Source organism: Jatropha curcas, chromosome 4, assembly GCF_041381405.1.
Source record: "Jatropha curcas cultivar XTBG-Jc1 chromosome 4, XTBG_Jcur_1.0, whole genome shotgun sequence".
Classification (NCBI taxonomy): domain Eukaryota; kingdom Viridiplantae; phylum Streptophyta; class Magnoliopsida; order Malpighiales; family Euphorbiaceae; genus Jatropha; species Jatropha curcas.
Genome location: NC_143154.1, coordinates 217,391 through 242,215, shown reverse-complemented (window position 1 = coordinate 242,215; position 24,825 = coordinate 217,391). Strand labels below are relative to the sequence as shown.

General features: G+C 33.1%; 3 protein-coding genes across 8 annotated transcripts; 1 reads left to right on the top strand and 2 right to left on the bottom strand.

Annotated features, from left to right (window-relative positions):
* Positions 1-1,189: 1,189 nt before the first annotated feature.
* ERS (glutamate tRNA synthetase) lies at positions 1,190-6,768 on the top strand. Its single transcript, XM_012232196.4, has 13 exons — positions 1,190-1,576; positions 1,661-1,779; positions 1,866-1,987; positions 2,294-2,476; positions 2,903-3,021; positions 3,174-3,222; positions 3,339-3,440; positions 3,583-3,685; positions 3,789-3,852; positions 4,128-4,242; positions 5,396-5,496; positions 6,041-6,197; positions 6,345-6,768. Exons 1-13 carry the CDS (start codon positions 1,260-1,262, stop codon positions 6,573-6,575), a joined length of 1,782 nt encoding a protein of 593 aa, XP_012087586.1. The 5' UTR covers positions 1,190-1,259; the 3' UTR covers positions 6,576-6,768.
* Positions 6,769-7,162: 394 nt separating this feature from the next.
* On the bottom strand, positions 7,163-14,069 carry LOC105646346 (trafficking protein particle complex subunit-like protein). Its single transcript, XM_012232194.4, has 9 exons — positions 13,521-14,069; positions 13,378-13,439; positions 13,164-13,278; positions 12,950-13,073; positions 12,638-12,718; positions 12,185-12,526; positions 10,889-11,055; positions 9,977-10,806; positions 7,163-9,271 (listed from the first exon to the last, which is right to left on the bottom strand). Exons 1-9 carry the CDS (start codon positions 13,868-13,870, stop codon positions 7,788-7,790), a joined length of 3,555 nt encoding a protein of 1,184 aa, XP_012087584.1. The 5' UTR covers positions 13,871-14,069; the 3' UTR covers positions 7,163-7,787.
* Positions 14,070-19,739: 5,670 nt separating this feature from the next.
* Positions 19,740-24,437, bottom strand: LOC105646345 (uncharacterized). 6 transcript variants are annotated; one of them, XM_089720730.1, is made up of 7 exons: positions 23,908-24,437; positions 23,694-23,826; positions 21,843-21,938; positions 21,508-21,766; positions 21,238-21,338; positions 21,051-21,137; positions 19,740-20,124 (listed from the first exon to the last, which is right to left on the bottom strand). In XM_089720730.1, exons 1-5 carry the CDS (start codon positions 24,209-24,211, stop codon positions 21,303-21,305), a joined length of 828 nt encoding a protein of 275 aa, XP_089576856.1. In that variant the 5' UTR covers positions 24,212-24,437; the 3' UTR covers positions 19,740-20,124; positions 21,051-21,137; positions 21,238-21,302. The 6 variants fall into 6 exon arrangements, with proteins under 6 accessions (XP_089576856.1, XP_020539873.1, XP_089576858.1 ...); XM_020684214.3 differs by having other exon boundaries at positions 21,843-21,906; positions 23,908-24,436; XM_089720732.1 differs by having other exon boundaries at positions 21,880-21,906; positions 23,908-24,436.
* Positions 24,438-24,825: the final 388 nt, after the last annotated feature.

The following is a 24,825-nucleotide window of genomic DNA, read 5'->3' as shown; positions in this document are numbered from 1 at the left end:
CTTGGTACCATACCTTTTTTATTACGAGGAACTTCATATCAGTTTTATTTACCTTTTATAGAGAATTTGTGATACGAACCATATTATCTTTTCTTATGAAAAACTTTATATCAGTTTTATTATCAGGGATCACCTAATTCGGATCGAACATAAAAGCTCTTCTCACATACCCAGTCTACGTTGTCAACAATTCATAGATTCAAATCACCATTTTTTTCCGTGTCGTCATCTTTTATTATTTCCTTTATTTTGGAACTTATAATGCTATTGTTAAAAAAAAAACTTGTTTGACACGTAGTTTATTTGGTTTTGTAGCTTTTTCTCATGATCAGAAGTTTCTTGGAGTATTTCGCATGACCAAATATTAAAAGTGCTCGAAAAACCCCTCATTCTCTCTCTCTCTTCCAATATAGAAAGCTATATAAATATGCATGCATTTATCCGCACGTAAAACATTTCTTTTTGAGCAACGTTCCTTTTCAAGTGTCCTAACTCAATTCTTATGTTTTTATTCATTCAACTTTGAGATTTAGATAATTTGTTACGAAATTCTGGAGATACTCAAATGGATCAAGACAGTGATAATGATGAGATGGATGTTGGTATTAATCCATCAAAGTCTAAGAAATGTATATTGGATTTTCTCATCTGTCCCTCCACCTCTCTCCTTCTCGAATCCCCAATCTCTCTAAATCAATCGATTTAACAGCGGAGACGCTTGTGGACAAGGCCATGGAGCTTGACCATTGGTGGTAACTACGGTGGAGCTTGACCATGCATGGAGATGCTTCAGATCCAGCTCGAAAAGGACAGTGTTGACAAAGTTCATTAAAAACGATGATTACAAATATGCAATGTCTTTCTTTAGTTCATACACATCAAAAAGAGCAACTAACAATAGTAATAATATCAAGAAAGAAACCACTTTTGAGAAGATTTAGTCTCCAAGAAGCCGTAGGAACATTTTTGCTATTGAGGATGTGAGGATAAATAACCTCACCGACATCAAAATAGGTTTTCCCCAAAGCCCACACATATAGATGGTTAGATATAGCAAGAAGCAGATCTTATTTTCTAGGAAATCAAATCAAATGGAGCCCAACCCAGCCCACCAGCAAAACAACACCGTTTTGTTTTAGCATCTTTAAAATAAAAAAAAAATTATCTCACAGCAGAGGAGTCCAGGACTAGTATTAATACCTCCGCTTTGTTTTCCAACTCGATGTGCTAAAGAAGAAGAAGAAGAAGAAGAAGAAGAAATGGCTAATATTATAGGAGGGACGCCATTGATAAGATTGAAAGTTATACCAGAGCTTGCTCCCCCAATTTGGCGGTCATCGGCATTTCTTTTTAAGTGTAATCGTAATCCTAATCTTCATAAACATCCACTTTTACTCTCTTCTTACTTTCCTACTATAAGAACAACCAGAAGGAATTTCTCTGTCTACGCCAAGGCGGCTGCTGCTGCTTCTTCTGATGGAGAAGTACAAGTTCGAGTCCGTTTTGCTCCTTCACCTACCGGCAATCTCCATGTTGGCGGTGCCAGAACTGCTCTTTTCAATTATCTCTTCGCTAGGTTGCTTCTCTCTCTTTAACTTTTCACTTGTATATTTGCAATTTTTTTTTTGTTTTTGGAAAATGTCAAAGTGGTGAATTTCAGGTCCAAAGGAGGGAAATTTGTCTTGAGGATTGAGGATACTGACTTAGAGAGGTCTTCTAAGGAATCAGAGGAGGCAGTGCTTCGTGATCTTTCTTGGCTTGGCCTTGATTGGGATGAAGGTATTTGTCATTTGCTTCTCTCTCTCTCTCCTTTTTGCTTTATTTAAGAAGAATCAAATATTATGTTTCTAAATTTTCCATTTTAGGGCCTGATGCTGGTGGTGACTATGGTCCATATCGCCAATCTGAAAGAAATTCCCTGTATAAGCAATATGCTGAGAAACTTTTGGAATCTGGTCATGTCTATCGTTGCTTCTGTTCTAATGAGGTAATTTCTCAGGGCTACGTAAACCTTTTCCTTCTATCATAAAAATAAAAACCTTTATGTTGAAACATTTATCAAGTAATAAAGAATGGTTTCTGAAATGTAATTATTCTTTTGTGGCTCAGGGAGTCTAGTTGCTTTCATCGGGTCTTGAAAAACTGATTATTGTTTTCTATTGATTGTTATCAGCTTAAGTTTGCATCTACTCAGTCTATTTGGCTTCACTTTTTTTAAGTTTTTCTTTGTTTGCTATCACTAGGGGGGAAAATTGTGTTCAACTCATTGTTTTTTGTCATAGTTTCTATCCAGGAGCTTGAAAAGATGAAGGAGATTGCGAAACTAAAGCAATTGCCGCCAGTATACACTGGAAAGTGGGCCACTGCGACAGATGAGCAAGTACAGGAAGAGCTTGCAAAGGGAACTCCTTACACATATAGATTTCGTGTGCCTAAGGAGGGAAGTCTAAAAATTAATGACCTTATTCGGGGTGAAGTACGTTCTATTCTTTGCACATCTATTGTTATGATGGTCAAAATTTGTTGTTAATCTGTGGTTTCTCATGCCTTGATGGATCTTCTTCCATTGACCATGGTAGGCATTTGTGCTTATTTTGTAGTCTGTTGTGCCAAAGAAGTAAATATGATTTATAAGAGAAGACAAGAAAACAGAGAGGGGAAAAGGGGGGGGGGGGGGGGGTGGGGGGGGGTGTGGGGGGCGGAGTTGGTGGGGGTTTAGGATCACCTTGCATTAATACTGCCTGGAGGCTATGTTGCTGGGTTGAACCATTGCGTGGTGTAACCTCCAGTTTAGACCGTCAATCCTCTACTTTAAATTAATTTTATAACAGAGTTCATCATTCACTCTATTTATGGTCATTATAAATGTCTAGACTTTTAACCCCCAATGTTTGTCATGAAGGTTAGTTGGAACTTGGACACACTTGGAGATTTTGTAATTATGAGGAGCAATGGACAGCCTGTTTACAACTTCTGTGTTACTGTTGATGATGCTACCATGGCCATCTCACATGTTATAAGGTAATTGCTGGAGTCCCTGTAAATATTTCTGGGAATAATTTGATTTGCTAGAGGATTTGTTCCTCTTGTTTATTGCCTTTCAAATACTGATGTTTGTTTGTGTTATGTGGTTCTTTTGGTGCACTTTTTTTATCTTGACTCTCAACCTTCAGGGCTGAAGAGCATTTGCCAAATACTTTAAGGCAAGCACTGATATACAAGGTATCATCAAGTATATTTCTGAATGCACATGTGTATACACATCCATATATGTGTATTGCCTTTTTATCCTTTAAGAAGAAGTTGATTTTTTTAACCTATATGTGATTCTGCTACAGGCTCTTGGATTCCCCATGCCATGCTTTGCACATGTGTCTTTGATTCTTGCTCCTGACCGCAGTAAACTGTCAAAGCGGCATGGTGCAACTTCAGTGGGTCAGGTAGTTATTGGTTTTGTTACTTATCTTAGTTTTGTTATCTCTAGGGTAAAATATGTAAACATTCTGAATATTTGTTGCATATAACAATTCTTTTCAAGTGAAGACAGATTTATTTTTGATGGTCAATAATCATTGTTAACAGTTTAGGGAGATGGGCTATCTGCCCCAGGCAATGGTGAATTACCTGGCACTTTTAGGTTGGGGTGATGGCACTGAAAACGAATTTTTCTCCCTCGAGCAACTTGGTTAGTATTTTGCTGTACATATTGACGTATTAGTTTTCCCATAGCCACATGTGTTGAGTTATGCTGGTTTGTATTCACTTGAACTTTTTCATGCAATTGACAGTTGAAAAATTCACAATTGACCGTGTTAACAAAAGTGGTGCCATTTTTGACTCTACTAAGTTGAGGTAATCATGGCACTTAACATGCTATATTTTGAGAACCACTGCCCCTGGCTGGCAGTATCCTTTCATTTTCCTATATTCTGCAATACCTGGGGTTTAATTTTGAGTTTTATATATACTTTTTCTTTTTTTTTTTTTTCTCATTTTGTTTGCCTGTAAATTTATTTATACATTAGAAAGTTGTTAGAAATGTTATCTTTTCTTACTATATTTAGATATTGTTAAATTAGAGTCTAACACGTTCTCATTTAAAAAATAAATAAATTTACAAACTAAAGGTGGATGAATGGCCAACATTTAAGAGCACTTTCATCAGAGAAACTGATCAACCTTATTGGTAAACGGTGGAAGAGCACCGGTATCCTTGTGGAGTCAGAAGGACCATTTATAGAAGTAAGGCTCATCTCTGTATTTTTACATGCATAATACTTCCATTTATAAATTCCCTGAAGCGGTACCTTTTAGCCTGCATGAGCTGCAACATAGTTGTACTACTCTTGGTTGTGGATTGCATTTTTTTTTTTCATCTTAAAAATGGAATTTCTTTTAATTTATTTGCTTCTAGATTCTATAACACATGCATTTTGAAAATCTGAAAATGACATACTAATAATTTTTAGTAGAAGGTTGAAATTGCTTGTATTAAAGAAAACCCAAGAATGAAATCAGCACAGGATTAATAAGGGGCTATTTACTTGCAGAAAATTAAAGTAGTTTTCTAGAAAAGTTCTCCGAGAAAACTAGAAAATAGAGTGTCATGTTCAAACCTGCCAGTTTTTTATTTGGAGAATTGGAAAATAGTTTTTCAGTTCTCTAAAATTTAACTAAGATTTGGAAATCAGGTTTAAGTTGTTTTCCATAGTTTTCTTATACAACAAAAGTCATGTTTTCCATTTAAGAAAAGATGACTTTTTCATAATTAAAATTATAATATATAAATTTTTTTTTGAAAAAAAATATTTAATTAACTTAATTAAATGTTTTTATTCTTTGAATTTTATATTATGCTTTAATATGTAATCAAATTTTATTTTACATAAAAATATATTTATATTGATAACATTTTTTTAAAAAAATTACAAAATGATAAAAATTGATATTATTATTATAAATAGATCAATAATACATATTTAAAAAATTTTAAAATAAAAAAGTTTCTAAATTATGTTGTATACTATTTTATTTCTTTTAATTATGAAGGTTACAAATAATTTTTTTAATTTCTTGAATTGTATTATTTTTTTATATTAATAAGCGAATTCGTTTTCCATTTTATTTTTTATTTTTTATTTTTCATTTTGTAAGAAAACTATTTTGTTAGAAAATTGAGAACAGAAAACTTTTTTCTATATGTAAATACGCCCTATGGACCTATTCTTTTTCTTCTTCGACAGATCGAAATACCTGGAGGCCGTACTTAATGTAGAAATGACATCATTTAGAGTTAACATTCCTCTTATGGGTTTGTTTATTTGATGTTATTGTGTGTGAATCCTGCATAGACAAGTCTGAGATAATACTTGCAATATAAATTTTGTGCAAACAGGAAGCAGTTCAGCTGCTTAAGGATGGAATTGACTTGGTAACTGATTCAGACAAAGCACTTTCAAATTTGCTTTCTTATCCCTTACATGCTACTCTATCGAGGTATTTTTGAAGTTTGCTATATCGGATTTTGAGTTTTATCATGTTATTTGGCTTCATTTGATAGCCTTATGATTTCTGGTATACTTGGACTAATGCCTATTAGAGATGTGGTTGACTGTTGGTATTGAATTTGGAACATAATTTCAGATTATTCTCCGTCTGGACAATTTATTTGATACTCTTCAGCAACCTAATGTTTTTTGGAGTCAATTGGGTCTTTGAATTATTTATTTCTTTATTTCTTTATTTCTTTGAAGTGAGTTTTGTGAATTCTTAGTGATGACCCTTATCTATTGTATTTGTATTGTACACAAGGTTATAAATGCTGTTTTATATAAACAGTAAATGGACCCTTGGAATTCATGTTTGGGATTTTTCCAAACGTGGGGTTAAATGGCAACTCCTGTGCATCATGGTACCTTGTGAATCATGTTTGAAGCTGTTTTGATGATATTAGACGTGTAATTGTTTGATTATCAACCATAGTTAAATAGTTAAATAATTGGTAATTGTAGTTGGCTAACTATATCTACTCTATCTGCAGTCCAGAAGGTAAGACTATTGTAGAAGATAATCTTTCTGAAGTTTCATCAAGGCTCTTAACTGCATATGACAGTGGTGAAATCCTTGGTGCCCTAGAAGAAGGCTATTCTGGCTGGCAGAAGTGGGTGAAGAGCTTTGGCAAATCTCTTAAGCGCAAGGTGGACTCTGATTGGATTTCGTGATATGACTATTCTTTTATTGTCTTTTGATCTCTCATTCTCACACTTATAAAATAGACATAAGGATTCCTATACATGCCATTCAACTCTTAATATATCTTTGCCATTTTCCATTTTCTATGGCAGGGGAAATCACTTTTTATGCCGCTTAGGTTGTTGCTAACCGGAAAGCTCCATGGCCCTGAAATGGGTTCTAGTGTGATCCTGCTCCATAAGGCTGGAAATAGTGGCATTGTTACTCCACAAGCTGGATTTGTCACATTGAGTGAGAGGTTTGAAATACTGAGGCAAGTCAACTGGGAAGCCCTAAATGAGGATCAACCTTCCTTGGAATCTGCTGCAACTGTATCAAATTGAGAATATCTGGTTTTGGTTTTGCTAATTTTCTCTTCTTTTTTTTAACTTCACCTTTTATAGGTGGTTTGTTTTTGAAGCATTTTGATGAATAAGATTTAATTTGAGATATTTGCTCTCTGCCAATGCTCAAATGGAATGAGTTAAATTTTTATATAATGACAATGACAAGGATATATTGATGCTGTTATGTGTATGATACTGATCTGTCCTGAAATGTATATCACCATCTCCACTCTTTGCTAATTTTACTGCACTTTTTTCTATCTGATAACCAAACTAAACTGACTCAATTTGGTCGGGACCGTGATAGTTGTTTTAGAAATTCAGTTACCGAGACATATAAAATTGTTTAGTTTTCAGTTTTGGTTTGATTACCATGTATAGCCAATTGAATTTATTTTTAAGTACAAATCAGCTAATTTGGATTGGATCTGTTAGTATAGCATAACCCCACTGCCCGCTCACGTGCGTGCACACATATACACACGTGGGATGCTTATGACAATGTACGGTTTCAATAACACTAGAATTTCAAGAAATTTAAGAAAGTGTTTTGCGTCTCTCTAATAATGTAACATTATAACCAATGAGCAATAAGCATACATATTTTTATTTTAAAAAAAAAATTCTGTGACAGGTGCACCACCATTTTGTGCCTTATCAGCACTCATCCTCTAAAATATAACTAAAAAAAATGAACAAAATAACATCTCAAAAAATAAAAAAAAAAATGCCATATTTATCCACAGTTCGAGTGATTCACCTGTCAACTGGTTAAGTACAATTTTTCCCATCTCTCTAACGAAAGAATCTATAAATTGACATCTATCAAACAATAAGGCAATTCTATTACCTGCTTAAGATTATACGCAGTAACATTTTCATTAAGGATATGGGATGCATAATGATAGTAACTCCCTGCAAGAACCAAATCCGCCTCGAAATGCAAATCACCATCTCCACTCTTTACAAGCCATATGACATAACGATATGCCTGTATGGGTCAGTACATCTGTTCAGAACACTTCAACATTCTGAACTCCTTTTTGAAAGATTCCCTCCGAAGACAAAAGCACTTAAAACCACATTTTTTTCTTCCAAATCCAGCTACAGCCAGGCATGAAATGATCACTTGGCCGTCGACAAATCATTGTGCAGCCTTGATGACTGGATCTTGTTTCTGCAAAATATTAACCAGCATGAGTGGCAATACTACTCTGCTGCAACGGATTCCATCCCCCTGTCTCCTGTATCAGCTGTGTTGAAATGAGGATTACAGGGAAGGACAAAAACAGTAGATGCAGCAGATGATGGTTGAAACCCAGCTGAATATCGCACAGAAGTCACAGTAACTCGAGGCAACTGTTGCAAACCTGACGCAAGTGGCACAATCTTGTAACCAAGAACGCGCTCAGATTTTGGAAGAATAAAAACTGTGTCACTGTGAGATCCAGATAACACAAAACTTTGTGCATCAGCCAATGAGAATTTCACCTCTTGAAGCAACTGTGTCTGGTTTCGAATTTTGACCGAGTATGTGAAGGGATCTCCTAGAATGGCATATGGTGGACATTCCACACTTAAAACCAATGGGGATAACTCTACATTTACATCAGGAAGTTTATGTTTAGTTAAAACCCAAGATTCAGCAGCAGAACTAGACTGACCTTCAGTTTGAGATTTTCTCCTCCATCTTAGGGAGACTGATCCTAAGTTGAGGTTTGATGATTCCACCTCAGGAATGATAGTGAAAACCTTTTTGAACTCTTCTTCAGGCACAAGGTAGGCAGGTCCCAAAAGATCCTCACCACCATGTTGCAAGGTAAATGACCTTTCATTATCATCATCCACTTCAATAGACATGGATTGTAACTGCAATGGAATCTCACTGCAGTTTTTAGCAGTAACAACTAGTATACTTGTTTCATTCAGCGGTAGTGATGCGCGTTGATCAGAATTAGGAGCTGGCTTGAGCTTTGATAGCAACAGAGGATCCTGCCTGAATGGCAGCATAAACTGATGGCTAATTAGAACACCATTCTTTCCTTCAATTTGTAAGCTCTTGTGGACATGGACTTTCTGTGAAGTTATTTCACTGCTATCTGGAAAATAGCCCAATGATACAAAAAGCATAACTGGTTTGGGTCGATGCCACTTAATTTCCAGTTTGCAGGACCATGATTCTCCATCTTGCAGAACAGGAACAGAAATCAAACCAAAGGACTGCTGAATTTTCTTTATTTTATCAGGTCCTGCTTGAGATTCATCTTCTCCTTCTGGCCCATTAAGACCAAGAAGCTCAACATGCTGGTTATCCATAGAGAATGATTCTGCTTCCCTCGGACTAAACAACCCGCCTCCTTTTACATCCACTAGATTGATTTTCAACTCACCAGAAAAGATGGCATGACCCTTGGAAGCCACAGTAACAGGAATAGCGAAGCACTCTCCAAGCAATGCAGGTCCAGAAGCACCTAAAATAAGATCCACTTTCGGGTCTGGTTCTTCAACCTGGGTAATCTTCTGACCAGAGAATGCAAGAGCAGGATCCTTGGTTGGAAAAGTCTCTACACAGTCTTCAAACTTCCAAAGAGGTAAACCATCCATTGAAGCAGGGCTTTCAGCTCTACAACAAATTGTGAAGTGGGCTCCCATTTTTGCAACAACATATATGCACTCCAGCTTCCCACTTTGTTCTGAACAACAATGTTACATTAGAAGCATATGAGTGATACCACAAATAATGCCTTCTAAAAGGAAACGACACATTAGGGCCAGGAAAATTTCAAAAATAAGCAATGTCCCAACAGAGAGAATAAGTGAAAATTGGACAGAAGGGGGACCTAACTCCCAATCATATGGCTAAATGGTTTTGGGACTTACAAATTTCATAGCAAAAGAACCAAAATTGCATCACACTTAGATATGCACATGCACGATATTTTTTATGAGTACAATTACTTCTATCTAAATTAATAATGACCTCTTCAAGTGCAATACAAAGACCTCCCTTCCCCTTGCGTGCTCTCTCACTCACACACCCATACACACAGAACTCAAATGGCTAACAGTTGCTGCAAACCCATGCTAATTTGTGCAAAGTTAATTGTACTTGGTTAAAATTTATTGCATTATCAAAACAAGGGTGTCCGCACTAGGGTGCATCGAGTTGCATCAAAAAGATTGGCAAGACCATATTCATTTATCGCACACAATGCCCTAGAGAATGGGACTTTATCAGATCAAGGCAATCATGTGGTTCAAGTTTGTCCACTGTCCAGCTGAAAAACTTCATGAAATGGAACTAATAGCCATTTTTCTCGTAAAACATTATTTTTCATATCCAAAATGAACATATAGGAGATAGGAAAACATTTAGACTACATGAGAAATTAACTGACCAGATGTAATGGCATATGTCAACCGTAGCCACTTATTAGTAACAAGTGTTAGAGAAGGAGAACTTTCAACACGGTGACCCTGTTGGCCAATGGACATTGCAGCAGATGGAGGTTTTTGGGAATTTATGATGACAAAGTTACACTCTGATTGATTAAACTGCACTTCTAATTGATCAATTTCAACAGTAAGAGGCAATTGTGATTGAAGTGACAGTGTAATCAAGGCAGGAACACCAGGCTTCATCATCTGTTCATGAAAAGCAACTGAAGCAAGAAGTGCCAATCTAAGGGGACTGACAAGATCAATCTCAAGATGCAGGGGATTATCTTGGTTTACTTTGAGCTCACTATTATCTGAGACTGATGCCACCCCTGTTTCTCCATTGACAAGCTGAAAAACCTCCTTATGTATAACTTCTTTCTGAGCAACACTTGCAGGACCAGCTGGACTACAATCTTTAGATCTGAAATATTGGACATCTGATACTGGCAATGCAGCCATTTCAAGGGAGTACTCTATAAATTCTTTCACCATACCACATTTCCTTGAACACTCACGCAGAAAACCCAAGACTTCCCACAATAAAGTGGCCCATCCCTCTTTTCTGTATAAACCTGAAACACCATCAAGTAATTGCTTTGCATTACTAAAATCATCCACTTGAAAATATTCTCTAGCCATCTGGAACCCACAAAGAGAAGCCATTCGCTGGGCCTTGAGATTGATATATGATTCATAAGATTTTTTAAGAAGAGCAATAATTTCAAAAGAATCTTGAAATCTTTTCCCTTCTGCAATAGCATACTGGGTGTACTCTTCATCAGTAAGACTGCGAAGCCAGATGAAATTATCTAGCATTAGTGAACAGAGTAATTAAAGCACATTTAAGATGTAAATGAGTCAAGACTCACGATTGCATAGCTAGTGCATCCCCTTGCTCAAGTAATCGAGCAAACTGACCCACATAAACTGAAGGTGCCACTGATTCAGCACTGCAATCAATCTCATCAGCAGCTTGTGACATTGACAGTGCAAGTTCAAGAGATGTTCTCTTCTCCTTCAGGTAGTGACCAGCTAACTGTTTCAAAATTCAATATGGTGATTCAACAAAATAAGAAGCATAGCCTAACTTTTAAAAGTATGAAAATTTACTTTCCAAATAAAAGCTTTTTCCGGTGGCTTTTTTTTTTTTTTTTTTTTTTTTAAAAAAAAAAAAAAGGAAAGAGAGAGGGGGGGGGGAAGAGATTTGAACACTGTTATATGGCAGTTTAAACAATCAGTTAGCAATTCGATAAGTCATGAAACCAGATATTCCAAGGTATACTGGCCAGATAAGCCATAATGATACCAACTTCATTATATATAACTCTTTTCATAAACATTGAATACATCTTCAGAAATCTATCAAGTAGCTCGATTGGAGATGCAAAGATTCAATAATGCAGATATTTTAGAGATGCATTCAAGTGAAGCGGTTAAGAGAATATGGCAGCAAAATAAAAAATAAATAAGAAATAAACGAACAAAAGAAATAAAGGTGCAGCTATAAGCCACAACTAAACTTAGCAGATATATGACTGAATTTTATGCTTTCAGAAATATACATATTCTGGAAAAAAAGAGGTCATCTTATGTGTTGATGCTGGTTTGGCTAGTTGCAGGATCAAGGTCCCACAGAAAATCAGTAAGGAAGCAATGGGTGATGACTTGCTCACATTACAAGAGCTACTAACACCAAAATCATGACAATCAAAATCACAGTCATGGGTCTCACTCTTATCAGTGTAACATTGCTTAATATGCTCAGAATTATGGTTGTAATAACAAACTAGCATTGATGATATGCACAAAGGAAGTAAGAGTTAAGGCACATTTTTATTTCTATCCAAGAGACAGAACAAGTAATGATAGTAAAATCATCCTCAAACAGACCAATATGCATAAACTAATAATAGCACTTGAGCAATCATGGACTATATTAACTTATTCCACCCATTATTCAAAAAGAGCATCATCTTTTAGATGTTAACATGTCTTGATTTCAGCATTTTGTTTATTCCTTTCTTTACATTGCACTAAAAAAATGAATGGGGAACAAGAAAAAAAGGCCTAGAAGACTTCAAGTATACAAAGCACTGCAGCAGGAGGGATCATGGTGTTCCTAACAAATTAAGAAGTTAAAATTCTAGATGTATCAAGCTCCTCACCTGATAGTAATAAGCTGGTTGCAATTCCCACTCAGTTAAAGGCCTGTCAGTGGTGACCAAAGCTGGATTAGAACTGCTATGAATCGCTTTTGCACTGGTCTCAAGCAATTCAGCAAACACCAAAAACTGCCTACTCATCCATTCCCAGTGAAGAAATGTAGCTTCTGCTGGTCCTAAAAGCTTCTTGTAAGAAGTAATGTGTTGGCGGAACCATGTAACAGCCTCTACTACCTTCCCACCATGTAATAGCAAAGTTGATATTTTGAAATGAAGTTGCTCAGCTACAGTTTTTATCTCAATCAATCGCTGAATTACTGGCAACCTATTTGCAGTTCCAACCATCTGCAAAGAAAATTCAAGTCTATGCAGTTGAGAGGTGCCCTGTGTCTGCAAACATTAGCTGTAGGAAGAATACAGCAAAAGTGACAGTAGAAGATGAGTATGTGAAAATACCTCCCGCAGTGTATGATATGCATCCTCATAAAACCTAAAAGCTTCAACCCAATCTCTCCGGAACTCTGCATATACAGCAACCTAGCAATTCATAACACAAGCAGTGAGGACTTTCAATAGACCCAAAGTTTGCACAATGTTTCCAATGATCGACTTCTACAAGCTCTGGATAGTAAGATGATCTGAATAATAAAAGAATAGATTCACAATAGTTCACCACCAAATTGATTTTATGACCACATTTCAATAATCATGCAACGACTATGAAATTTAAATTCCCCCAAGTGAATAAAACTTGATAAAGATTCTTACTTTAAAGCAATAGCGAATATTCAACTCATTAGAATTAAAATTCTTCTTTTCGACGCGTGTTTTAATCCTTCGGCCTTCATCTCTGTAATATGTATTAGCTAACTCAGCAAATGTGCTGCCCAATCTGCACAATTGATACCAGCTCCCAGCATTAATAAAAAGATCAACAAGGAAAGTTATAAGGAAGAAACAAATAAAAGAAACATTAACATACTTGCTAAGGGATTGTTTAAGCTGATAAGCATCAGTATGGTTGAAGACCATAAGGTATTTGGGGTCCAATTCAGCTCGCTTGCGAAGTGCAATGATTCGATCTTCGCTGATATCATCTGCATTTATAAGTTTTACGTTCTTTTAATACATAGTAACTGCAACTTATAGTAGAAATACAGAATCGAACAGAACAGTTGTTAGACAAGTTGAGTTACCGTCGGAAGAAGACTGCACTACTATCACAGCCAATTTGATATTCTTTGGACGAATCAAGACTCTGTCAATAAAACAAACAAATTGAAAATTGAGGTCAAAACAATTAGATTAGAAATGAAAAGAAGAGATGGCAAGTGAGTACTTGAGATTTTCAAGATCAGTGGAAAGCTGAAGCCACTGAGCGGGATCCCCAGAGACATGATCGGAACTAAAGAGAACGGCGACAACTGCCGGAACCCTAGTGCGGTGTTTAAGAAGCCAATCTCTCTTGAGAATACCAGCAGTAGGAATTAAGGTGGGATCAGGAGTCGTCGTCTTCTTGTTAGAAGACAAGAGGAGAGAGATCTTAGAGAGGTCCGGCAAGGCAAGGGTGTTGATTGGTGGCTGTTCAGAGTGGAGGTGGGCGGATATGACGGAGTGGTGCTCAGGACATCCGACCAAGGCTATCAGACCCACCGGCGGAGTCCGTAGCTCCTCCGGATACTCATCCATTATTAATTCGTCTGTAAATTGTAAATTGAAATTGAAGTTAGCTGCACCAACAGGCGAATTTTAATTAGAATGCATCAATTTCTTATTTACAATTTTCCCAATTCAGAATTGGGAGCACTGATTCTAGTCTTCATGCCCTTTCAAGTTTCAGCAGCTAAATCTTTGATGTTGTCAGGCCAGGCCCAATTCCTCAGCCATGATTTACTGTAAGATCAGGAGGTTTTAAATTTTAAAAATAGTTGTAAATAGTTTTAAATTTTAAAAATATATAGTTTTTGACTTTTTTTTTTTCACTTAGATGATATTTTAAAAAAAATTAAAATAATATTAATTATTTTATTTCAACTTAAAAAAAATCTCCATCAAAATTTATCTCTATTAACTATAAAGAATTAATTAAAAAATAATTTAGACTGTATTTATTTCAGTTGTTTGTTTTTAATTTTTTATTTATTAAAAACATAAAGTTGTTTTCAGATTTTGATCACTTATTTCTCGAAATTTTGTTTTTTCTGAAATTATTTTTTTTTCTTTTAATTCTTCTAATTAACAAATCTCTTCCTTATTAAACCATTAATAGAGATTTTAGATAATAATAAAAAATATAAAAATATAAAATCTAAGACAAAATAATTAAAAATATTTAACACATTAATTTTTAAATTAAAAGTTAAATTAACAATTGATTATTACGTATACAATCAATTGAATAAAAATATAATATCCAAGTATTATAATAAATAAATAATACTAAATAATATTAAATTCATATGAATAGAGAAAATAATAATAAATATAAAAATAATACTAAATAGAGAAGAGATAGGAAAAAAAATGTAGAATTTAATAGAGATAAATAAAGCTAATGGTTATATATTTTGGATAAATAAATGACATTTGGATAGAGAAAATAATAATAATAATAATAATAATAATAATAATAATAATACAACTTTATGAGAACAAGTTTTATAGAAAAGGAAAAAAAAAAAAAAGAGGAATGTAGAATAAAAATAGAAAGCACAATTACATAAACAATTATTTGTGATTTCATAAAATTTATTTTTTGTTTTAAAAAACAATTTTCTAAAAAGTAAATAAAAAAATTAAATACATATAAACAAACGAGTTTTGTTTACTTTTTAAGGAAAAAATGAAAAACAATAAACTTATTCGAAAACAAACGGCATCTTAATTAATTATTATTATTATTATTTAAATTAGATGGTTCAATTATTTTTCAATCCATTTATATATATATAATCCTGAAGTAAAAAAAATCTTCAGAAAATTGACACGACACTTTCTCTTTTCTCCTTCTTTTTATAAATTTTCTTAGTTTTAATATTTTTTTATCATTTATTTTTTCCCTTTTTCCATAAATTTGTAAATTTTTATCATAATGGAAATTTGGATAATTATTAGAGATAATTATTATTTTAAAAAATAATTTTAAATCCCTAATCAATCGATAGTTTAACAATCCTTCATACAATTTAAAATTCTAAAACTTATCTCTTCTCCTCTCTCTCTCTATTTATTCTCTTCTCCCTACATGAAGAATTAAGTTTCAGCCTTGTATTCCTCATACGGAATTTCCAACTTGAACCATGAATAAGGTTTTTTTTTTTTTTCTTTTTGTTTCTATCATATTTTTGTGATTGTTTGATTTTTAACAGGTAACTAATAATTTAATGGGTAACTAATAATTGTTTCTTTATAATTTTTTTCTTTTATTTTGATATATATATGATATGATTTATTTTTTTTTTCTAACAAAAAATTAACCTATCATTCTATTTTCTCATTTATAGCTCTAAAGCGGCACAAGATAGCATCGACTGTCAATATCAAATCAAGAAAAGATCAATATAATTTGCAAGAATGACTACTAATTATTAGCTACAAACCTACAAACTTTGCCTTAAGTTTATTCTCTTAATGCAGTGGTGGAATTAGGAAATGTATATGGTGGTGAATAAAAATTTTATGAATAAAAAAATTTTCTATTCATTGTTATATTTTTTTTATATTTTAATTCATGTAATTATCATTATAGTAATATTAACGTAATATATTGCATACAACTTCAGATTTGATACACTTTTAGTATTTGAATTTTTGAAAGAGTTTTGCTGGGTTTAACATATATATATAATATGTGATATCTTATCTGAGGGATTTCTGCAAAGATAAGTTTGACAAAGGTTTTAATATCAGAATATAACAGAATCGAATCGAACCATTGTTTGAAGAATTAGGTGCTAAAATAAAGAGTATAGAATTATTGTTTATAATTTCGTCTTATGATAATATTTTAATTCAGTATGTTTTGGTGATCTAATTTTTTGAAACATTTTATTTATATAAAACTAACTTTATCAATTAATTATTCAAATCTAAATTGGATGAATTCGTTTGAACTTTTACGTAAAGTCATATCATACTCATAATTAAGTATTTTACTTAGAAATAGGTTCAAATAGCTATAACTAATTAAGGGATGTTTAATAATTTTCAAATTTACATTGAAAAATAATTTACTAGAATTTTAAATAATTTAATAATTTCAAATCTTCTAGAATCATTAGGAGTTCCAATTTAAAATCAAATACATATCTTTATAAAATCTATTTGTATTTATATGTAAAAATTTTATTTAATCACGTTGAAATTAAATGCCTCATAATTTAAAATTTTAATGTTGTTATCTAAATTATTAGAAATCAATCACAAGCCATCAATAATTTTATTTTAAAAATTAATATTTACTTAAAATAATTATTTATCTACTTAATTTTTGAATTTTTTGAATTTTTGAATTTATCCTTTTATTTTATGATTAGATTAATTAAGATAAGAAAAAATGAAATTCAATATATATATATATATATATATATATATATATATATATATATATATATATGAATTTTTAAATTTTTCTTTTTTCTTTTGTATATATATCAACTTATATTTTCAACTCACCATTTTTAATTTTCTAAGTTTTGAAAAGTCTATATATACTATAAAATTATATATACTAAACAACTTACAAATTATAAATAAATTAGAAACTAAAAGTATAATATACAGTAAAAAAGCAAGTCATGCGGGGGTATTTACCTAGTTAATATAAAAAGTCAAAGGAATCCGTACAAGGTAATGCTTAGTTGATTTTCTTTTAATTAAAATAAAATTTAGTGTAAATTTCTAAATAATGATAAAATTGAAATAAAATAATTAATATTATGTTAAATTCAACGAAACGAAGGGCTATCAATTACATTGTCCAACTTAAAAAATTTACGAATTATAATTCATCTACTTAATAACTTAATTAATTATAGAAAAAGTTTCTATAATAGAGTGAGCTTTTGACAAAAATAATGCTCTTCAAAAAACTATTTCCCAATCTAATGTCATTTCAAAATTATTTACTAATCTAATGTTTGTCATGACATGGAGAGATAATGTTGCACTATAACCATCAATTGAGTTGGTAGTTTCAGTGCAATAGAAAAAGTAACTCGTACCGACAAATAATCAGTAAAAAGTAATTATATGAATAAACAATAATTTTTATTTTTTATACCACAAATCCAATTGGTGGTTTTAATACAAAATGAAAATTTTAAGTTGTCAATTTGCATTTTCACTAAAACACACAATTCGTTTAGTGGTTTTAGTGCAACTATGGGATGTGACCACTAGTCAACAAAAAGTACATGGGGAAATAGTATTTTGTTAAGAGTCCACAGATTAATTAGTGGTTTCAATAAAAAAAAATTGTTTACTCAAAATATTTTTTTCACCAAAATACACGTATGATCTAGTGATTTTTGTCTACAATTATTTCAAGTTAAGTAATAAAAGCATAAACTTCCTTACACAGTTAAAAATTACCGAGAGTAATAAAATGTTTTAAGTTGAACTTGTATGATATTAAAAATGTCTTAATAGTTAATACATGAAAAATTAATCGTATTAATTATCCACATGTCCTCTTATACCACACCTTGGAGGCCTCCTATTACGACGTGGATTTCGGCGTACTGCATCTTCTCTAATACCTTGATATTTTTCTCCATGCTCAATATTTATATCGATACTCATGCGAGGAGCTTGAACCACATTCACATATAGTTGTTGTGGGCAGAAATTGTTAGACTAGTCTGTTGCTCGGGTACCATCATCATGCAAAGAAATCATTAAATGAGTGCCTAACATGAGATGTACATCAATCACGTGTGTCAAAAGACACCACAAAATTATTGAAAGCAGGTACTGTATATTGAAATGGCGTTGTCTCTCCTATTTCAGAGAAAGAAGTATGGATTTGCTAAGTTGCATCATCAGAGTGTAATAAATGTTCAATGACATTTCTAATGCTGCAGATGGTATACTCCACTCAAGTTGTGGTGCAAAAGATGATGTGCTGGACAATTAGTGCGATAACCTTCATAATAGTTATATGTCATAGGGGGAGGGACTTGAGGTATATCGTCTTTTGGCAAGGCTTCAACTGGAATAAATCTAGATGCCATTTCACGTCTCCTTCACGTCTATAGCTCTTTTGGTGTCTGAACATGAGGAAACTCTATAGATGGAGGGGCAGGTTACAGTATAAAAAGAGTTTTGATACGAATTTCTTCATTCATTGCACCTAATAGGCTAAATAATCTTTGATGGAATGTTGATGATGTTAAACCGTGATATATGTGTTGGAGTCCGTTTGCCTGTATTAAAAAAATATTATAGAAATAAGAGCAAAATTTATTATTCAATTAGATTAAGAAATTATAAGATAAGATAAAAAGATATCAAATAATTACCACAGCTCCAACTGCTGCACGTCGAAATGAAATCCAATGTCAGTTTATTGCATATATCAAATGTCTTGCACCAAAATCAGTAGATTATATGGGTGTTTTGGTGAAAAAATATTTTGAGTGAATAAATATTTTTTATTAAAACCACTAATTAATCTAGTTGACTCTTAGCAAATTTCACTATGTACTTGTTGTTGACTAGTGGTTACATCTCATAGTTACACTAAAAATGTCAAACGGATTGTTGTTTTAGTGAAAAGGCAAATTGACTAACTAAAAATTTTCATTTGTTTTAGTGAAAAGGCAAATTGACTAACTAAAAATTTTCATTTCGTATTGAAACCACCAATTAAATTGTGAGTCTCAATAAAAAATAAAAATTATTATTTATTCATATAAATATTAATTTTTGCTAACTACTTATCAGTACGGATAACTTTTTCTATTACATTTAAGCCACCAACTCAATTGTTTGTTTTTGTGCAACATTGTCTTTCCCCGTCAGAACTAACGTTAAATTGAAAATTAGTTTTGAAAACACATTAAATTGAAAAATAGTTTTAAGAAGAGCATTATTTTTGTCAAAAGCTAATAGCATAGAAAATAGAAAAAAGGTTCTATTATAGAGCATAGAAAATAAAAATAAAAAACCGAACTAAACTAAATTATTTTCAGTTTCGGTTTCCAACTTTTCTATAATTTCAATTTTCAGTCTTTGAAATTAATTACTGAATAAAATCAAACCAACTGATCCGATTCCCAAACTTACTTACTGAGTAAAATCAAACCAAACTTACTGAGTAAAATCAAAGCAACTCGATCTGATTCCCAAACTTACTTCGGTTTTATTTGATTTCAAGGAAAAGCTAATTTCAATTCACTTTTTACAATTTGATTCAGTTCTGCCAGTTTGATCAATGGCCTGAATTCCTGATAATTCCATGCGCTAATAAAAAATCACTATCAGCAAGGAAAATTTTCCCCTTGACACCTGACATCGTACTCCTGTTCATACCCTTTTTTAATTAGGCGCCATTCCATTGCATATCAGAATTTTTTTTAAAAAAAGTCACCAATTGTGTACAAGTGTCTTAAATGATATTTACAGAAGACAAAATGACAATATTTACAGTGTAAGACTGCTTGAAATGCACAGCCTATCAAATGACCATGAACCCATGTCTTGTATCCTGACAATTAAAGAATCAAATTTTGACTCTTAGCTGTGAGATTTACAAATTTACACATATTTACAACATTTGCAGGAATTTGTATCCCGGCAAAAACCTTCGGACGGCACTGTCAGTGGCTCGAAGCCGACACTAACAAAAGATCAACTTTCAGAATGTTCCTTACTTTTTTTGCTTCAGGCTGCCTCAATTCTTTTGTGCTATTGATGATGATGGTGATGATGATTATGGATACCTGTCATTATATAAAAACTTCTCTTAATTGAAATATTATATAAACACAAGGATAAGATAATAATATGATTATAATTATCATTTTATCAATATATATATTCACTGATAAATGGACCATTTTTTCCATGTGGAACTCAGCATTTGAAGGTACACCAATTCAAATAAGAATTACATTTGAAAAGACACACAAAAAAAAAAAAAAAAAAGAGTTAATGCTCCACTCTTTGATTGCTTCAGACTTGAAAGTTAGTAAAAGCTCCACAAACAAGTGGAGAAACATCTCTGTACCAGATTGTGCAAAGTCAAGAGAAATACATGAACCAAATACTAGAAAAGGCAATCAACATTCAAGGATTGATTTGGCTCTCTAACAATGAGAGTGCCCATGAAAGTTAGTTGCAAATAGGATCTAAAATTAGGAGAGCACAAGTTAGTGAGAGGAGAGGAGACCAACACTCTCAGAGTTCAACCCCATAATGCATAATAATTACACTTCATGTACCAAATAATATTGGATAAGGCCCTAAGTCACAGTTTAATGTATAAAGTACAACCCACATTCGGTCCCAGTCCTGTTTGCTCTCGCCAGATTCAACAAGACTCAATTTTCCAGAATCAAAAAAATGATCAAACCTCATGCATATCATTATTCTCTTTAAAACCGGTGATATTGGGATCTAGGTACATATGAGGCAAAATAGAGCAAACTTGACTGTTGCAACTTTGTATGAAGGGAACCTATCTGGTTTAACGAATGAATTTTTAGAATCCTACTGACACGGCAACCTCACATTATTTTTTTTGTTCCCTACATAATGTGATCTTATGTTCTTCCAACCAACAAATTTATGGTAAGGAAACAAATCGCTCTGCAGTTTGTTCAAATAAGTTATTTAACTGTAGTGTCAAGAGGAAATGCAGGCATACCTAACAACGAAAGTATGACAACTTCCAAGGTCAGAATTGAAGCCCATCAGTATTAATTTCCTTAATCTTATGCAATAAAAGGAGTACCTGCATGGAGAAAGAGAGAGAGAGAAAAAAAAGATCTCATGCATAAACATTCAGACTTTGAAGGCAGAATGGCAATTCTCAAACCAAGAAACAACTATACCTCAAACAATCAACTGGCTGTTTGATCAGAACCACTAGTGAATTGAGGAGAATTAGCAGATATTATTATTTGGGCCTGTCCAGCATCTTGGGTTCCGATTCCTATAAAAGCCAGAAAAGTCTTGATTATGTTATCCACCATTATCGTGCTTATATAAAACTGCATTATTGGAAGATTGGGATTGCACAAGCTGCTGTCAATTGGCTTTACATGAACTAATTGCTAAGTGCAGCTTGTCTTCTTTATACACTACTGGAGAATAGAAAATACTTGGCAATAAAAATAGAAGGTTGCCTGAAGGATGTGGTGCTTGATTTGAGGGAATGTTAGCTGTAGCTGTTCTATTGGAAACTCCACCGAATTGTACAATTTGATGACCTGGCATTCCATAATTCTGTGCAGTGGAATAGCCACGAATGCCAGGATTAGGTTGCACAAACTGTCCACGTGAACCTGCCCCAGGATTAACAGTACCAGGCATGCCATATACCTGAATATATTGTTGACTGGCATAAGGACTATACACACCCTGGTTAAGATGAATAAAACACATCAGCTTTGAGTTTTGAGATATCAAGATAGCAATCGTAATTCAAAATATTGACCTGTGGATAGACATAATCAGATCCATAAGTTGCATACCTGCAACAAAGAAAATAACTGAATTTCCTGAGATAGAAAAAGAAAAATGAGACAATTTCCTGAAATAGAAAAAGAAAAAAAAAAAAAGATCCTATTACACTGTGAGGCCCAAGTCAAACATTACACAGATTTTCACACAATTCAGACACAATATTTTGATGAAAACCGAAGTAATAGTCATCTTTAAAATATATATATATATATATATACACACACACAAATTGTAAAGACTAGCAAATGAATGTTGCTAAAATATAGATATTAAGATGAATGTATTGTCACATAAGATTAGAAATGAGTAAGGACCTGTTTGGTTTAGCTTAGAGCTGTAAATAAGCTGAGCCAAGTCGAGCTCTGGTGAGCTCAATCTCTACTCGATAAGGATATGTTTGAGCTCAAGCTTATAAATGAGATTTGTCCATTCCAAAATATAAAACCTCTCGATAAGGGTTCATAACGAGCGTAGTTCAAGTTATCAAACCAAAACGACGTCACTGTAAGTTTAATTAATTTTGGCTTACTGAGCCAGCTTGTGAGCTCAGTTTGCCTTGATAAAGTTGGCTCCCAGGATTGCTTGTGAGCTTGGCTCGATAAACCTGACTTGCTCATTTAAACGAGCTTCACTCGATAAGCTTATCAAACCAGCTCAAGCAAGCTTATCCAGCTGAGTCTCAAGAAGCTCAAGAGCGGTTCAATTCATTTACGACTCTAGTTTAGTTTTACTTCTTACTAGTTGATAGTTGGTAGCTAAAAGCAACTAGCTAATAAATGTTAGTGCTTGATAAAATTTTAAGAATTGTTGTTAGTGAAATATAAAATGACCACTTAAAATATAGTTATTTGCATAGATTGTTCCGTATCATATATAAATATTTTTATTTTTTAAGTTATATATATTATTTTCTATTTTAATGTGCTATATAAATAAAAATATTAATTATTAATTTATAATATTTAATAATTATTTATTATCTTTAATTATTTATAATCAAATGATCATATAAAAATATTAAATTGGAAAAAAAATCTTTTTAACAGTTGTTTTTTGTAAAGGTAGTAGAGTCCAAATATAATATAAATACGAATCATTAGCATCAATTGCTGATCAAAATCCTCACCAAACAACTCTAGTTTAGCAAATCAGCTACATGAATAAGTTGAGCCAAACATCTTCCAAATCTGCCAAAAAGCACAATTGGCACATGTTGGATGTTTGAAATGGTTTGATCATGTCCTACATAAACTTCCATGTACCTAGGACTATATAGATAGAGGTTGTCTAAAGAGACTTTCTATTTCTTGACATTAATGAATACTTAGTTATGAACTTTAAGTTATGAAAAAATTTGGTAACATTACACACCTCTATACACTAGCAACACTAGCTTTTTGGTGTTTCTAGTTTTTATGTGCAAAATATTGATTTGATATATGATTAATATAATGTTTTGAACTTATTTTCACATCTTGTTTCAACAGAAAAATTTTACAAATTGAATTGTTAATAGGCACAATTTAAGAAGTTGAAGTAAGTTGAGTCGTTAAATGCGTCAAAGGTGACACCAGATTTCTTTTGCTTTATGCATTTGGTCGTAGTGCTTCTCTCAACAAGAAGCACAACAACAACTCAGACAACAATGCTATACCAACATAGACCAAACCGACCAGAACAATAACTAAGTGAACAACATTAATTTGCAATTAGAAAGTGCTACACTCACAAACAATACAAGAAAAGAGCCAACCCAATTCAAAAGTTGACCTTTAAAAAATTGGCCAAAACATCCTCAGTTATATAGATTTAAAAGACTCACCCATAAGGAGGATAGAAGAACCCAGGCTGGTAACCGTACGGAACCGGTTGATGGTAGCCAGGACTTCTATTATAGGCAGCTCTAGGGGATTGCACACCTCCAAAAGGAGAAGGAATTGGCGTTCTCTGTGCACCTACAAGATTTAAAAAATAAACAGAAAATAAAATGGCGAAACACATAAACTATAGAGGCTAGTACAGACAAGTAGAGATACCATATGGAGGGAGGGTGGAAGGGAAAGGAAGAGCACGGCCAAGAGAGGCAAGATTACAATTAGCCCTGCGACCATCAATGATAGGATTAGGATCAACACAAGCCCTCCTAGCTGAATCAGGATCACGAAAGATGACAAAACCGTAGCCTTTAGAACGGCCGGTGTTCTTGTCGGAGATGACGACGGCTTCTAAGATGTCGCCGTATTGATCAAAGTGACGCCGTAATGTGTGGCTCTGAGTCTCCCATGCCAATCCCCCCACGAACACCTTAGTGTAGGTCGTATCTCCAAAAGGAGAATTCATCGCAACTCCAAATAGCGATCGCAATCTATAATTAACAATCCATCAATCTGCCTACCTTATCAATTGCTAATTTGGGGTTGATTTGCGAGAATTAGGGAGGTGGAGACGGAGAGATTGAGACGATACGTACGAGCGGGCAGGGGGTGCCGCTTGGCCGGAATATGTTTCAGTCTGACGTGGAAATAGACTTTTTGTTTGTGACTTTGTACTAATCCAAACAGCAATCATTATTATTTCGGAATGTTCTCGATCTAATATTGATCCAATAATTTTCTTTTTCTTAAAAAATAAAAATTCTTTTTCTAGTGAAATTCAAATGATCTGCCTGTCTCCAGTTATCTGTTCATCAGTAACTTTTTAAATAGAAATTTTAATGTCTTAATTAGATAAAAAAAATAGATAATGTAATTTATGTGCTAGCTTTAAAAATTAAAATAGTTTTTAATAAAATATTTTCTCACGTAATATTTTGTAAAATTTTTCCGTAATATTAATAGTGAATTTATATATTTTTTAATAATAATCTTCTTTGTGATTATGTTGATTATACTCGTTATATCTTCATTATTTATACTCATTTAATTTTTTATTTATATAATATTAAAGTGTAAATT